A 16,158-nucleotide genomic window follows, 5' to 3' on the forward strand; every position below is an offset into this window, starting at 1 on the left:
TAAATGTTTTTGCACTTGCGTGAACAACGTAATATAGGCCTATAGTTATGTCTAAAGTACCAGCCGGGGGCCCCACTCTGGAGCCAGGCCCGGGGTTGGGGCTCGTATGCGAGCGCCTGGTGGCCGGCCCTTCCCCCATGGGGCCCGGCCGGGCTCAGCTTGAAAGAGCGACGTGGGGCCGCCCTCTCGTGGGCTCACCACCTGCAGGAGGGATCATAAGGGGCCGGTGCATAGTGGATCGGGTGACAGTCTTTATTCGGGTGACAGATTATTGTTACAAACATGAGCCACGTCTGAAAGGTAAAGGGGGAGGTGTTGCTGTAAATTTATAATAATATTTTCAGTATTACTCAGAAGTCTAGTTTCAAATATAATTCCTTTGAAGTTTTGGTGCTTTATGTAACGCTGTGTAGTGTAAATGATAAATCCCGTCTGACATTTGTGTTGGCTACTGTATACAGGCCACCAGGGCACAATACAGACTTTATCAAAGAATTTGCTGGTTTTGTATCGGAGTTAGTATTAGCTGTAGATAAAGTACTAATTGTTGGGGATTTTAATATCCACGTAGGCAATGAAAAAGACGCATTGGGATTGGCATTTAGAGACATTCTAAACTCTATTGGAGTTAGACAACATGTATCGGGACCCACTCATCGCCTTAATCATACTTTAGATCTAATAATGTCACATGAAATAAATGTTGATACTGTTAAAATTCTGCAGCAGAGCGATGACATCTCAGATCATTACCTAATATCATGTATACTTAATTTACCTAAGGCTGCAAAGCCATCCCCTTGCTTCAAATATGGCAGGACGATAACCGCTGCGACTAAAGATTGCTTTGTACATAATCTTCCTCATCAGTTCCATCTCCTCAGCATTACAGATAGCCAAGAGGAACTTGATGCTGCAACAGAAACTATTGACTCTCTCTTTACTAGCACTTTAGACATAGTTGCTCCCCGGCACTTAAAGAAGATTAAAGCAAATAATCCAACGCCGTGGTACAACGAGCACACTCGGGCCCTTAAAACAGCAGCCAGAAAAATGGAGCGCAGCTGGAAGAAAACAAAACTGGAGGTTTTTCGCAATTTGTGGAAAGAGAGCATGATTGCATACAGAAAGGCCATAAAAACTGCTAGATCTGCTTATTTCTCAACTCTTTTAGAAGAAAACAAACACAACCCTAAGTATTTATTCGATACAGTGGCTAAATTATCAAAAAATAAAGCTTCAGCTTCTGATGTTTGTAAACAACACAGCAGTAATGACTTTATGAACTTCTTTACTAGTAAGATTGATAATATTAGGAATAAAATTATAACCATGCAGCCGTCTATTACAGTATCACTTCAGACAGAGCATTGTAGTGTCACTGAGGAAAAATTACACTCATTCACTACTATAGGAGGAGAAGAATTGGCTAAACTTCTAAAATCATCAAAATCAACAACATGTATGCTAGACCCTAAACCGACTAGGCTATTAAAAGAGATACTTCCAGAGGTCATAGATCCTCTGCTTAATATCATTAATTCATCTTTGACATTAGGATATGTACCGAAAACGTTTAAGTTGGCTATAATTAAACCACTTATTAAAAAACCGCAACTTGATCCTAAAGAATTAGTCAATTACAGGCCAATCTCGAATCTACCGTTTCTATCAAAAATACTAGAAAAGGCTGTGTCTTCACAATTATGTTCCTTTTTAGAAAGAAATGGTATATGTGAGGATTTCCAGTCAGGATTTAGACCGTATCATAGTACTGAGACTGCTCTAATTAGAGTTACAAATGATTTACTCTTATCATCTGATCGTGATTGTATCTCTCTATTAGTTTTACTCGATCTTAGCGCTGCATTTGATACTATCGATCACAATATTCTTCTGAATAGAATCGAAAATTATGTTGGCGTTAGTGGAACTGCTTTGGCATGGTTTAAATCGTACTTATCTGACCGTTATCAGTTTGTAGCAGTAAATGAAGAGATGTCACACCGATCACAAGTTCAGTATGGGGTACCGCAAGGCTCAGTGTTAGGACCGCTGCTCTTCACCCTGTATATGCTACCACTGGGAGATATCATTAGGAAGCATGGCGTTAGTTTTCATTGTTATGCTAACGATACTCAGCTCTATATTTCCTCACGCCCTGACGAAACCTACCAATTCACAAGATTAACGGAATGCATAGCTGATATAAAAAATTGGATGAATAGTAATTTCCTGCAACTTAATTCAGATAAAACTGAATTTTTAATTATTGGACAGAAAAGCTCCACAAGTAGTAACCGAGAATACTGTCTAACACTTGATGACTGCTCTGTCAAGCCCTTGTCGTCAGTGAGGAACCTGGGTGTGCTCTTTGATACCAATCTTTCATTTGAAAGCCACGTTTCTAGCATCTGTAAAACCGCATTCTATCATCTTAAAAATATATCTAAATTACGGCACATGCTTTCGATGCAAAATGCTGAACAGTTAGTACATGCGTTCATGAGCTCAAGGCTAGAATATTGTAATGCTCTACTGGGTGGTTGCCCTGCTCGCTTAATAAACAAACTCCAGCTGGTCCAAAATGCAGCAGCTAGAGTTCTTACTAGAACCAGGAAGTATGATCATATTAGTCCAGTTCTGTCAACACTGCACTGGCTCCCTATTAAACATTGCATACATTTTAAAATCTTGCTTATTACTTACAAAGCACTAAATAGTTTAGCTCCCCGGTACTTAAGCGAGCTCTTAACGCATTATACTCCATCACGTCTATTGCGGTCTCAAAACTCTGGCCAGTGATAATACCTAGAATATCTAAATCAACTGCAGGCGGTCGATCATTTTCCTATTTAGCTCCTAAACTGTGGAATAGTCTTCCTAGCATTGTTCGGGAAGCAGACACACTCTGTCAGTTTAAATCTAGACTAAAAACACATCTCTTTACTGTGGCATACACATAGAACATTTTTAACTTTCATTATTCAAATCAATTGACTGATTGTAAGGCTGCATTAACTAGGTCAACCGGAACCAGGAACACTTCCTATAATACCTGATGTACTCGTTTCATCATAAAAAGAGTGGCATCTACGCTAATGTTAGTCTCTCTGTTTATCCTGAGGTTTATCCCGGATCTGGGCCCTGTCCGGATCGGATGGTGGACCTGCCTGGACATGACCAACGCATCCTGGAGTGTCTGCTGAGCCGTGTCAAATGTGTCTCCTCCGAATTTGCCTCACTGGCACGACATGCTCAAAACCCGTCTTCGGCGCAATAATTCCGATCTTTCATGTATTCATACTCTTGTGTAATCGACGCCCCATCCTAAATAAATCTGTCTCTTCCGTGATACCCTGAAATGTTGAATATTCCAATCTAATATGATTTCTTGATTGATTGATTGATTGATTGATTGACAGTCAAAGGCGAGGCCCCCGACGACCCGATCTCTGGACACGGAAACCTGTCAGAGAGATCTTCAAACTCCCACCTCTGGCAGAGCTTCGACCAGATCCCGAGGGCGTCTGGAGATATTGAATCCGAATGGACCATGTTCTCCACCTCTATTGTTGACACGGCCGCTCGGAGCTGTGGCCACAAGGTCTCCGGTGTGTGTTGAGGCGGCAATCCCCGAACCCGGTGGTGGACACCGGAAGTAAGGAATGCCGTCAAGCTGAAGAAGGAGTCCTATCAGGCCTGTCTGGCTTGTGGGGCTCCTGAGGCAGCTGACAGGTACCGGCAGGCCAAGCTCCCTTAGAGATAGGGTGAGAAGCTCGGTCACTCGGGAGGAGCCAGTAGAGCCGGTACTCCTTTACATCGAGAGGAGCCAGCTGAGGTGGCTCGGGCATCTATTTCGGATGCCCACTGGACGCCTTAGGCTATCATAGGCTATAGCTTATTACTGTCCTGTCCACATTGTCAATATATGATACATTGAAATCAGCTGATAACATCATTATTCAATATTCTGTGAAACATTGTTAACATTGTAAAAGCGCTATATAAATAAAGTTGACTTGACTTGACAGATGTGCTGAACTAATCATATCAGTTAATACTTTAAATGCAGTGGATTTCAAATACATGCATTTTTTATCATCTGGTGACCAGCTATTTTAGCTGTATTATTCATAGAGATTTTTCTATTGTGTGTTTGAGGGCAGTGGTGTGTGGTGGTCTTCTTAAATGAGGAGTCAAAGTATATCATTATTACTGTTCTTAAGGATGTTTTGATATTTCAGATGATGACAAAGACATCAGTCTTGTTCTTCTCTCACTCTATTTACCTCTCTGTGTATTCTTTCTTTCCATTCACACATTAATTTTTATTCTCATTATTTTTTCAGATATCACTGTTGTTACTTTGTCACCTCAAGCACAGAATCCTGGGCTCATCACTGTGTGCAGCCATTTTCATTGCCAAAATTTTACTCAAGGCATTTGCTAACTTCCCTAATTAGCTTCTGTCCTCAGAATACCAATGAGCATAATACCCACTCCATGACTAATTTGAACAAGGAGGGGGACGTGTTTCCAAGGAGATGACAGAATCAATAATATCTCTGATCAGGCATGTATGCAGTTCGCATGCACATTTACACCTCAACTAAAGACACACTCCAGACACACTCCATTCTAACAGTGTGTGTGCGTGTGTGTTTGTATATGTTCCGATATGCTGTGTTCCATTTCATGGGCGTAGATTACGCGGGGGACGTGTCCCCCTCACTTTTAATAAAATGTATTTTCGTCCCCCGCACTTTTACTGGGTCTCACCGATCCTACTCGACCCGCTCCGAGCGGGATTCGAACTGACGTTACCCTGCACGGCGGCGGGCAAATTAACAGGGATGCTAAAGACAGCTTTCTCTAATCTCGGTTGATAGCGCGCTTCTTGAGGTCACGGTCAAATGTATTTACATAGAAACCAATGTGAATACATCAATATTTAAATTCAGAGACAAAAAATAATCAATGCATGACCTGTCATTTGTTCGCATCTAAATATGAGGAGGGTGCTCTCACAGAAAGTTCAAAAGCGGATTCGTAGAAGTAGTAATACCCAGTCACGCTGGAGCTGTAGCTGAGCTGAAGGAAAACAATCGTTATGATGATGAAACGTGACGACAATCATACGAGTGCGATATGCTTTATGTGTGCTTTTCAAGCCATCTCAATGTAGCCTATTTGTGACAATAAAGTATCATATGAATAATGCTGATTTTTTTTAATGTTTAGTATCTTCTGCTCACCAAGGCTGCATTTATTTAATCGAAAATAGTTAAAACAGTAATGTTGTGAAATACTATTACAAATGAAAACAGCTTTTTTCCTATGTGAATATATGTAATTTATTTGAATTTATCATCATTACTCCAGTCTTCAGTGTCACATCCTTCACTAATCATTCTCCTATGGTGGTTTTATAATCAAGAAACATTTATCACTATTTTCTGTGTTGAAAACAGTTGTGCTGCTTAAAAATGTTGTGAAAACCATGATTAATTTTATTTTTCAGGATTCTTTGATGAATAGAAGGTTCAATGGATAGCATTTATTTGCATTCATCTTATAAATTATTATCTTTTATAATATTAAAAACATCACTTTTGATCAATTTAGTGCATGTCTGATCAATAAAAGTATTCATTTCTCTCTTTTTTAATTTTACCACAAATGTTTAGATGGTTTCCACAAAAATTAAGCAGCACCATGAGCAGCACAACTGATAATAATCATAAATGTGTGTTGATCATCAGATCCTCATATGAGAATGATTAGTGAAGGATCATGTGACACTGAAGACTGGAGTAATGATGATAAATTCAGCTTTGATCAACCAATCATAAAATTGGCATAAAAAATAGGAGAAAAATATTATAGATGTTATTGTTCAGCAGTGTATTTGATATCTTACCAAATTAAAAGCAAGAGATAAATTATATCGGCCAATTTTTTTTTTTTTTGGGGGGGGGGGGGGGGGGGGGGGGAATTATCACATTTCTGTCCCCCTCACTTCTGAAAAGATGACTACGCCCCTGTTCCAAATGCTTCAGCTAATGAAAAATGGAATTGGAAAATGGAAACATGATGCATTTTGGGTAAAAAAGGAGTATGTTGCATAAATGTACATAAACACTTAAACTTCCATAAGAACAGCACTGACTTAAAGAGACCTGGAGAGGAACTAAAAGCATCAAGGACACAATCACAGAACAAAATGCATTCAGACTGAATATGATATAGCGATTTTGGCCAGTTCTAATAAGATTATTTGTGGAATATGTAGCTGTTGGTATGTGAACAATCTGTGTGCATAACATAACTATAAAAAATGGAACTATTTGCATAAACTAGTCTGAACAACTACCAGGTAGTTAAGGGCTAATCTGTTTTTGTTTATTTTTGATTAGACCACAGCTGTTTTTATGTGAATTATTTAAAGAAGAAACAAATAGTCTAAGCATAAGTTAGCATTATGCAACTGGCCCTGAAATGGGGGAATCAGAGAACAGAGAAGAAGAAAAGAGAGAAGCTGATACCTTGATGGTGGGAAGCACTAAATCCATGGCAGCACATTGTCGAGGGCTCAGACTCCGAGCTTCCTCCCGGATCACATGTTCCTGAGAGAGAGAGAGAGAGAGAGAGAGAGAGAGAGAGAGAGAGAGAGAGAGAGAGAGAGAGAGAGAGAGAGAGAGAGAGAGAGAGAGAGAGAGAGAGAGAGAGAGAGAGAGAGACTTTTAAACCTCTTTTAATTACAAACATTATAAAACAATTACATTACAACCCCCCCCCCCCCCCCCAAAAAAAAAAAGAACACACACACACAAAAAAACTACATATACATAATAAAAGCTAGGCTATATAAGCACATAAAACATTTTTTCATTTATAACAATACAACATAACCACTCTCTTCACTTGGTTGACATAAGATACCTTCTGTACCCCAAAAAGCGAAAAAACAGTCAGTATTATTTATTAATTCATAAAAAGTATACTCCAAAATTAACCTACTTTTTACCAGAGCTTTGAACATATGTAAGGGATCAATTCCTCCACTGAGAAGCATTTTATTCTTCCTTGTCAGCCAAATTGCCATTTTAGGCCTTTTGCGATGAAGCGAGCGCTCTGCGTGAGGTGCGGCGACGAGACGCAGTGTCTCGTTCCCTCTCAGGGAACAAGGGTTACAATAGTAACCCGAGACGTTCCCTTTATCGAGGGAACTCAACACTGCGTCGTCGAGTGACGACACTAGGGGAAGAAATACCCACTATGCCGTACCGAACCATGCACATCCTGGTGTGAAGCTGAACCCAGGCACACTCAGGATGCGAGCACTCTAGCACTATAAACCTAATAAAGGTGTGTGGATTAGCCCAGCCCGCCGCCTCACAAATCTCAATAAGTGAGGCTCCCGAAAGGAGGGCCACCGAGGAGGCCAAGCCCCTCATAGAATGAGCCCTCACGGCTATGGGTGAAGGCAAATTGCGCACCCGATAAGCCGTGGCTATAGCCTGAACGATCCAGTTACTAATAGTCTGTCTCGCCACAGGCAACCCTTTCTTAGGGGGGCCAAAGCACACCAAAAGCTGGTCCGACTTTCTCCAATGAGCTGACCGGTCCAATAAATTCTCGATGCCCTAACAGGGCAGAGCAGGTGCAGCCTAGCTTCCTCTGCCGTCACGTGAGGCGGAGGATGAAATGCCTGAAGAAAGACTGACCCCATCCCCGTAGATAGAACCTTGGGCACATAGCCCGGTCTGGGGTGCAAGATAGCTTTCACCACACCAGTGGCAAACTCCAGGCAGGTTGGCGTGACCGCCAAGGCCTGGAGGTCCCCAACTCTCCTCAGAGAAGTGATAGCGAGGAGAAACGCTACCTTGAGGGTCAGATTTCTCGCCTCGGCCAACTCCAATGGTTCGAAGGGGGCCTCAACCAGCCCTTCGAGAACCACCGCCAGGTCCCAGGCTGAGACTCTGGGATGAGCCGCAGGCCTCAACCTCCTAGCCCCACGGAGGAACCGTACTACCATGTGGTGTCTGCCCAGCGGGCCCCCATCTAAAAGCGAGTGGAAAGCCCCTATGGCAGCCACATACACCTTCAGAGTGGATGGGGTCGGACCAGCGGAGAAACGATCTTGAAGGAACTCCAGCACTGAGGCCACTGCGCAGTTAACTGGGTCCACCCCTCCGTTCTCTACACCAGCTATTGAAGATATTCCTCTTAAGGCTATACAGTTTCCTCGTAGAGGGAGCCCTAGAGCTGAGAATGGTCTCTACGACCTCTTGTGGCAGGCCATCTTCTAGGTACTGAGCCCCCTCAAGGGCCAGACCCAGAGGTCCTACAACTCTGGCCTGGGGTGGAATATCATTCCCCCTGCCTGAGACAGCAGATCCCTCCTCAGAGGGACCTGCCATGGGAGGCCGTTTAGTAGTGCCACAATGTCGGAGAACCAAGTTCGGGACGGCCACCGGGGTGCTACTAATAGGAGGCTGATGAACTCCCGGCGGACTCGCTCTAGAACTCCCGGGAGCAGAACGATCGGGGGAAATGCATACAGACGCCACCTCGGCCACGTCTGTGTCATGGCATCCAGCCCCAGCGGGGCCGGGTGCCTGAGGGCGAACCACAGCGGGCAGTGGGTCGTTTCTAGAGATGCAAACAGATCCACTTCCACCGGGCTGAACCTCTCGCACATGGCCTCCACCACCTCGGGGTGGAGTCGCCACTCCCCGGGCCTCAGCCCCTGCCTCGACAGGACGTCCGCTCCCTGGTTCTGGTCCCCTGGGACGTACATCGCTCTGAGAGACAACAGTTTCCCCTGGGACCACAGGAGGATCTGATGCGCCAACCTGCATAGTGGGCACGACCTCAGACCCCCCTGGTGATTTAGATACGATACTACCGACATGTTGTCGGATCGTACCAGGACATGGTGGCCGTGGAGGTCCGGGAGAAAGCTCCTCAGAGCTTTGTAAACCGCCAACATTTCCAAGCAATTTATGTGCCAGGAGGAATGCTGGGGCCTCCACAGACCTCTCATAAACCGGCCTTCCATGACCGCGCCCCAGCCCGTGAGGTCCATACTGATTGAAAGGATCTTCCTGCAACATGACGCTCCTAACACTGGCCCTTGGGACAGGAACCTGGGATTTTTCCATATGACGAGGGAACGAAGGCTTTCACGAACGAAGGCTTGCACGAAGGTCTCTGGTACCCACCGAGCCTCCTGCCCGACCCCCTGAAGGGCCACCCTGCAGGGCTTAGTCGAGGAGGATTTTCGGTGCGCGAACACGTTCGCTGCCCAGCTGCAGTCTTTCTAGAGGCGGCTAGAGCAGCATGCGTTCGCTGGAAGTCAATGTGGTCCGAGCATCGTAGACGGCGGACCGCAGCATCAACTTCCAGAAAGCTTAACAGGGGAGGCGACCTCGATCGCTCCCCGGGAGAGGGGCTATGAAAAAGCCCAGTGAACACAATTGGATGATAGGCTGATAATCTAACTCCTCAAAGTTAGATAAATCCCATTTAATTCCTCAGAATTAAATGCCCCTAATCATCCCTCAAGTGAACATGGTCTGAATGATAGGCCTGAGCGTGCTGCGCCCCGAGACACTTCACACACAGCTGGTGTGTGTCCGAGCCCGTAATGAAGCGCGGGCACGGGTGCACACACCGTCTAAACTGCTCGCTTGCCATGCTTAAAGGTGATATTGGTGACAGACAACAGTAAATGGACAAACAATATCAACACAGAGCACCTCGCTGAAGAGCAAAGACTGTTGCTCGTATGTGACGGCGCCTTCTTATAGCTTCCGCATACGCCGTCACCTACTACGTCATGACGTTGCACCAATCGGATTGGTGGCTGATTTCATTCATACTTCAGAGCCGTTACGCTGGGGGCATTCCCCTAGTGTCGTCACTCGACGACGCAGTGTTGAGTTCCCTCGATAAAGGGAACCATGCTCTTCGGGTAATATTTGGAAACTAAATAATAGACTTTTATCAAATGATTTTTTTTGTGCAAACAAATAAAATCCCTTTGTTTAAATGTAAAAGGAATGGATATGTCAAATAAAGGGAAGTGGGAATGGTTTAAATTTGAAACAAGGAGGTTGGCAATTGAAATAGGGAAAAGCATGTCAAAAACAAATGAACTAAATCAGGAAGAAATACTGAAAAGGATTAACATACTCTGTGGTAAAACGAATGCTTTGGAGGAAGAACTAACTGAGTTGAACTCCCTCCAAAAACAGTTAGATTAAATTTATTTAGAAAAAGCAAGTGGAGCCTTTGTATGATCAACAAGTGGAGCCTTTTTTTTTGTTTAAAAAAATGAAAGGACGGAAGCGTCGACAAGAGCATGGTTGTGTGCAAGCTAGATGGATCGAAGAAGGTGAGAAGAATACAACATATTTTTATGGCTTAGAAAAATCTAGGCAGTCAAAAAAAAAAAAAGAATTTGCAAATTAAAAAAAAAAATGACATAGTTATTGAAGACCCTAGCCAAATAAATGAGGAAGTTCAACTCTTTTACTCTGACCTGTATTGCTCACATTTCCACAAAGAAGACTGTGAATAATTTTTTACTCTTATTAAGAGCAATATTAAAATGATTGGTGAAAGTGAAAAAAAAAAGTTAGGAAAACAAAATAAATTTGGAGAACAAAATAATAATAATTAAAAAAATAGATAATCCAACAATTGCTGAAAAGCATTGGAAATTCATAAAATGGCCAATTGCACCCAAAGTAAAAGAAATGCAATTTAAAATTCTTAACAATTACTATCCATCTGCGGAGACGCTGAGGGGTAGATTTGGTTTTGAAGTTGACCCTTGCGATTTTTGTCATGAAAACCCAGAACGAACAGAGCATTTATTCTTCCTTTGCTCAGTTAGTACCAAGTTCTGGGAAGATGTACACAACTGGCTAAATAATAAAATTAGCGAACTTGAGCAATTTACAATAGAAGATATTCTTATTTATAATTCTAAACTAACAATGGATCTTTCACTTCTGATCAACCTTATCATCATTATGGGTAAATACCACATTCACAAAAGTAAATGGAAAAAACAATTGCCAAATGTGAACTGTTTTAAAAATGAATTTCATATGTTATTATCCTCCATGAACCTTGTCAAAAATTCTAAACAAAATGTAGAAGATATTTGTTATGCTGCTGAAATGTTTTTGATCCTGTAACTCATTATTTATTTTAAGAACAATGCCTTTTTTTTCTTTTTCTTTCCCGTCCTCATTGTCAACTTGCACTTTGTTGTTGCCTTGTCTGTTTTTTTTTTTTTTTTTTTTTTTTTTTTTTTGTGTTTCTTATGCTGTTGTCTCCATGAGAATTTGTAATAAACATTATGAAAAAAAAAAAAAAAAAAAAAAAAAAAAAAAAACTGAACATGAACGAAGAAGCTGATGAGACAGCTTTGCTTGGCCCCGTGAATGGGAAATTTTGTTTAAAAAAATGAAAGGACGGAAGCGTCGACAAGAGCATGGTTGTGTGCAAGCTATACAACAAGGAATTTGTGTATCACAGCAGCACATCGAGACTCAAATATCACAAATATGCTTTTGCTACACTTAATGGCAAACATTGCACTGGTCTGCTGGACTGAAATAAATAAACAATATTTTGTTGATTAAGCTTATGTATTCAGTCATTATTCAATGGTATACTAAAAATCCATGTGAAAAATTACTTCTCATTGTTCAGTCATTTCTGCACCTATCTCTCATTTCATCAACGCATCTCTTACCTCTGCTTCATTACCTCTATCACTCAAAACTGCAGCTGTTACCCCCGTTCTCAAGAAACCCAACCTTGATCCCTCAGTTTTATCTAATTATCGTCCCATTTCAAATCTCCCCTTCATAGCCAAATTACTGGAAAGTACTGTTGCCTCACAGCTTCAGTCTTTTCTAGTTGAAAATAATCTTTTTGATCCTTTTCAATCTGGTTTTCGCCCTTTGCATAGTACTGAAACTGCTCTAGTTAAGGTACTGAATGATTTGCTTCTCTCTGGTGATTCTGGTTCTCTGTCTATGCTTTTGCTGCTTGACCTTAGCTCTGCCTTTGATACCATCTCCCATCAACTACTCATTCTGCGCCTTTCGGATGTGGGTATTTCTGGTGCTGCTCTTTCTTGGTTCTCTGACAGACTGTTCCACGTTTCTCTTCAGAATTTCCGCTCACCCACTGTCCCCCTGAAGCAAGGTGTCCCTCAGGGATCCGTTCTTGGCCCATTATTATTTATGATCTATATAATACCTCTTGGTGAGATCCTACGCCGTCATGGTTTTAACTATCATTTTTACGCTGACGACATTCAATTATACACTACCTGTACATGCACTTTATCATTCACAACTGACAAAATCTCTGCTTGTGTACATGAAATAAAAGATTGGCTTCATTCAAATTTTCTAAAACTCAACATGGACAAAACTGAGATTATTTTCACTGGACCTTCATCACTCACTAATAAAATTCCTACCAACTTCACCTGTGAGACTGCTGGCACTCTTATCAAACCATCTACTACTATTAAAAATCTTGGTGTAATATTTTTGATTCTTCTTTATCTTTCCACTCTCACATTAATTCCATCACTAAATTAGCATTCTTTCATCTACGTCGCATCGCTTAGCTCTGTCCCTTTATCAGTATTTCTGATGCTGAAACACTCATCCATGCGTTTGTGATGTTTGTCACATCACGTCTTGATTACTGCAATGCACTTTTCATTGGCCTACCAGCTAGCTCCATTTCCAAATTACAATATATTCAGAACTCTGCTGCCAGACTACTCACCCACACCAAACGTTCTGCTCATATTTCCCAAATTCTGCATGATCTTCACTGGCTTCCTGTGTCTTACCGTATTAAATTCAAAATTCTTCTTCTCAGTTTTAAGTCTCTGCACGGCCTTCCTCCCCCTTACCTCTGTAACTTGCTTCTCCCCTTCAACCCTACTCGCTCTCTACGATCTGCTGATTCCAACTTTCTCGTTGTCCCTCGGCATCGCCTTGCTTCAATGGGGGGCAGATCATTCAGTGTAATAGCACCCAAATTATGGAACTCTCTACCCCGATCACACTATCTCTGAATTCAAATCCATGCTCAAAACACACCTCTTTTCTGAATGTTATAGGCCTAAGAATTTTATTTTATTTTTATTTTTAATTTATTTTTTACTCCGATTTCTCAATTATTGTACTTGCACTCTCAATTGCCTACTGTTGTTCTGTCTACTCTGTTTGTCAATTGGCTTTATTGTTGTTTGTTTATTGTAAAGTGTCCTTGAGCTCTGGAAAGGCGCTATATAAATAAAACTTATTATTATTATTATTATTATTATTATTATTATTATTAGGGGTTCAAGCCTGAAGGGCTGAAACCCTATTGTTATTGTTAATTTTCCCATGATGCATCATTCTCCATCTAAAACTGATCGGGCAGACCAAACCGTAAGTCGCAGAGACTTGAAACTTTCAGGGCTGGTGGTACTCACACCGACTACCTACGCCACCGAGGCACGCCCCGATTGGCCTGACGGGGGCGCTACAGCGAGCAAAAGTACGAAACGGCTCATAACTCCTTAACCGTTAGGCGTGGGCTCAAGTGTCTTATATCGTTGGAATCCTTGGCTCGGGACGGACAAAACGCATGCCTCGGATTGCCTCGTCACGCTTGGAAAAATTTCGGGAATTTTGGCATTTTCCAAAAACCTACTTTTGCAAACTAGTCCTAGGTTTTTGGCCCGACCGGAACCAAACCAGCGCAGCCAGATTCTCTGGAGTCTGAATGTCAATAATTATTAAAAAAAAGTGCAAATTTGGGTTCACGGTCCCTAAGGGCCGCCAAAACGTTTGAGGTGGGAGGGGCCCCTTTTACTCAATTGGCTATTACTCGTCAACGGAACGAGATATTTTCACCAAACTCAGCACGCCTATGTAAGAGCTCACTCTGTGGCTGCGTGAAAAAGGACACGGCGGACCGCCACTCGGTGGCGCTATAGCAAATAAAAAGCTGTCAAAATGATGCATTTCTATGGAAAATCCCATTCAATGGCTGAAAGCGGCCCTCTTCCTGCCTGATTTGCATACAGTGTCACCAAATCAAGCGTGCGCATGCGTCACGTGATGCTAGAGAACCTGGCAGACTTTAATGGTGCTTCAACTCTTATAAAGGGGAAAAATGCTCCATATTATTCTGTGCAAAACGACCTTTAAATGACCGAAAAAGGGTCTTCTCTGCGCAAAACTTCACCAAATCGGCTGAGGACGTGCGCCATAAAATCCCAAAGAAGCGTGCAAACTTTTACGGAGATCAGGCCATCGGTAGAGGTTTTACAGTTTTAAAGGTTAAAAAAAGCACCACATTCGCATGATAAATGAGCTGAAAATATGAAAATCGACATTTTTCCCCCCCGATGGGCATGTCAAAACGCTTGATAAAGTTTTTGTAACCAGCAGCCCGAAAATCAAATTCTCAGACCCTATCGTTGTTTTTTTATAGGCCTTTTAAGGCTCTTTTTATGCCCTTTTTATTAGGGGTTCAAGCCTGAAGGGCTGAAACCCTATTGTTATTGTTAATTTTCCCATGATGCATCATTCTCCATCTAAAACTGATCGGGCAGACCAAACCGTAAGTCGCAGAGACTTGAAACTTTCAGGGCTGGTGGTACTCACACCGACTACCTACGCCACCGAGGCACGCCCCGATCGGCCTGACGAGGGCGCTACAGCAAGCAAAAGTACTAAACGCCTCATAACTCCTTAACCGTTAGGCATGGGCTCAAGTGTCTTATATCGTTGGAATCCTTGGCTCGGGACGGACAAAACGCATGCCTTGGATTGCCTCGTCCTTCGCCAATTTCGAGATATTTTGTTTTTTTTGAAAAACCTACTTTTGTAAGATTCTCCCACATCTTTTCCCTGATTGGAACCAAACCACTGTAGAAATGTTCTTTGGAGGGAGACTTTTAATAATTATGAAAAAAAATTCACATTTCCAATTCATGGTCACTAAGCGGAACCAAAATGTTCAACTGGTCGGGGGCCACTTTTACGAAAATGACTATAACTTGTGAATGGAAAGAGATATTTTCGCAAAAGTTGGGTCACATGTCTATGAGCTCATACTTCGGTCACTTGAAAAAAATTGTGATGATTGTCCACTTGGTGGCGCTATAACATGAAAAAAACACAAAAACGGCTATAACCACACGACCACTAGTCCGATTGACTTGAAAATTGGTGTGCGGTGTCTTGGCCCAAGCTACCATTTAGACCTATGAGGACATTGGCATATCTCAAAAAACATGGTGTTGCACACATCCGCAAAATATTGCATATCATATGACAGTTCTCCTCATGGTGAACAACTTTGCCTCTTGGGCCATTGCTGTCAATCAAATCGTTAATTAAATATTTGTAATTATGTTAAAAACCTACTTTTGTGAACTTGTCCCTGATTTTTTGCCCAATCAGAACCAAACCAGTCTAGGACATTTCTTTGGACGCTTTAGATCAATAACTATCAAAAAAAGTTGAACTTTTGCATTTAAATGGCTTTAACAGGGCCATTTCACAAAGAGGCGTGGCAAAATACACTCAAAAGCCTATAAATCCTAAGGGGAAACTCAAAACTTCACGAAAATGGTTGGGTATATGTGGCATAACATGCTGATGAAGCATGCAATGTTTTTAAAGAGATCGGACTATAGGTAGCACTATAACTGCACTGAAAAAAATGACTTTGTGGTATTGTAAAATCTATTACATTAATTCATGTAATTTATACATTGTAAAATCAAGATTAAGTTGGAACTATGTATCTTATGTAAAATTTACACAATTTATTAATGTAATAAATTTACAGAGAAGAAAGAGTACATTTTACCATATATTTACAAATAGTATTTAATGTTTTATAGTCACAGCACATTCACCTAAAAATACTAAGTAAATTTTAATCTGAAAAGCAAAGTGTGTTTGAATCTGCCCGCCCGTTTTTGTTGTTGCTCAAAAAGATCCCGGTTCAGTGGCAGAGACGGTCGGTTTGGGATGTCGCTTTTACATGGCTGACTTATTCTCGGTAAGTTCTGACTTTTCTATTTTAGATTTGTGATAA

The 16,158-nt window shown here is 41.8% G+C and overlaps 1 protein-coding gene across 4 annotated transcripts in view; it reads right to left on the reverse strand.

The window, feature by feature from the left end:
• LOC137043632 (protein unc-13 homolog C) overlaps window positions 1–16,158 on the reverse strand; it is a 548,445-nt gene that overhangs the window by 89,236 nt on the left and 443,051 nt on the right. For all 4 annotated transcript variants that reach the window (XR_010898550.1, XM_067419931.1, XM_067419930.1 and 1 more), the window contains one exon: window positions 6,549–6,629. Coding sequence is in view for 3 of the 4 variants with exons in the window: in XM_067419931.1 (XP_067276032.1) it covers window positions 6,549–6,629 (81 nt within the window). In the remaining variant the exon portion in view is untranslated. The remainder of the gene's footprint in view (window positions 1–6,548; window positions 6,630–16,158) is intronic.

Source organism: Pseudorasbora parva, chromosome 16 (assembly GCF_024679245.1).
Source record: "Pseudorasbora parva isolate DD20220531a chromosome 16, ASM2467924v1, whole genome shotgun sequence".
Taxonomy (NCBI): domain Eukaryota; kingdom Metazoa; phylum Chordata; class Actinopteri; order Cypriniformes; family Gobionidae; genus Pseudorasbora; species Pseudorasbora parva.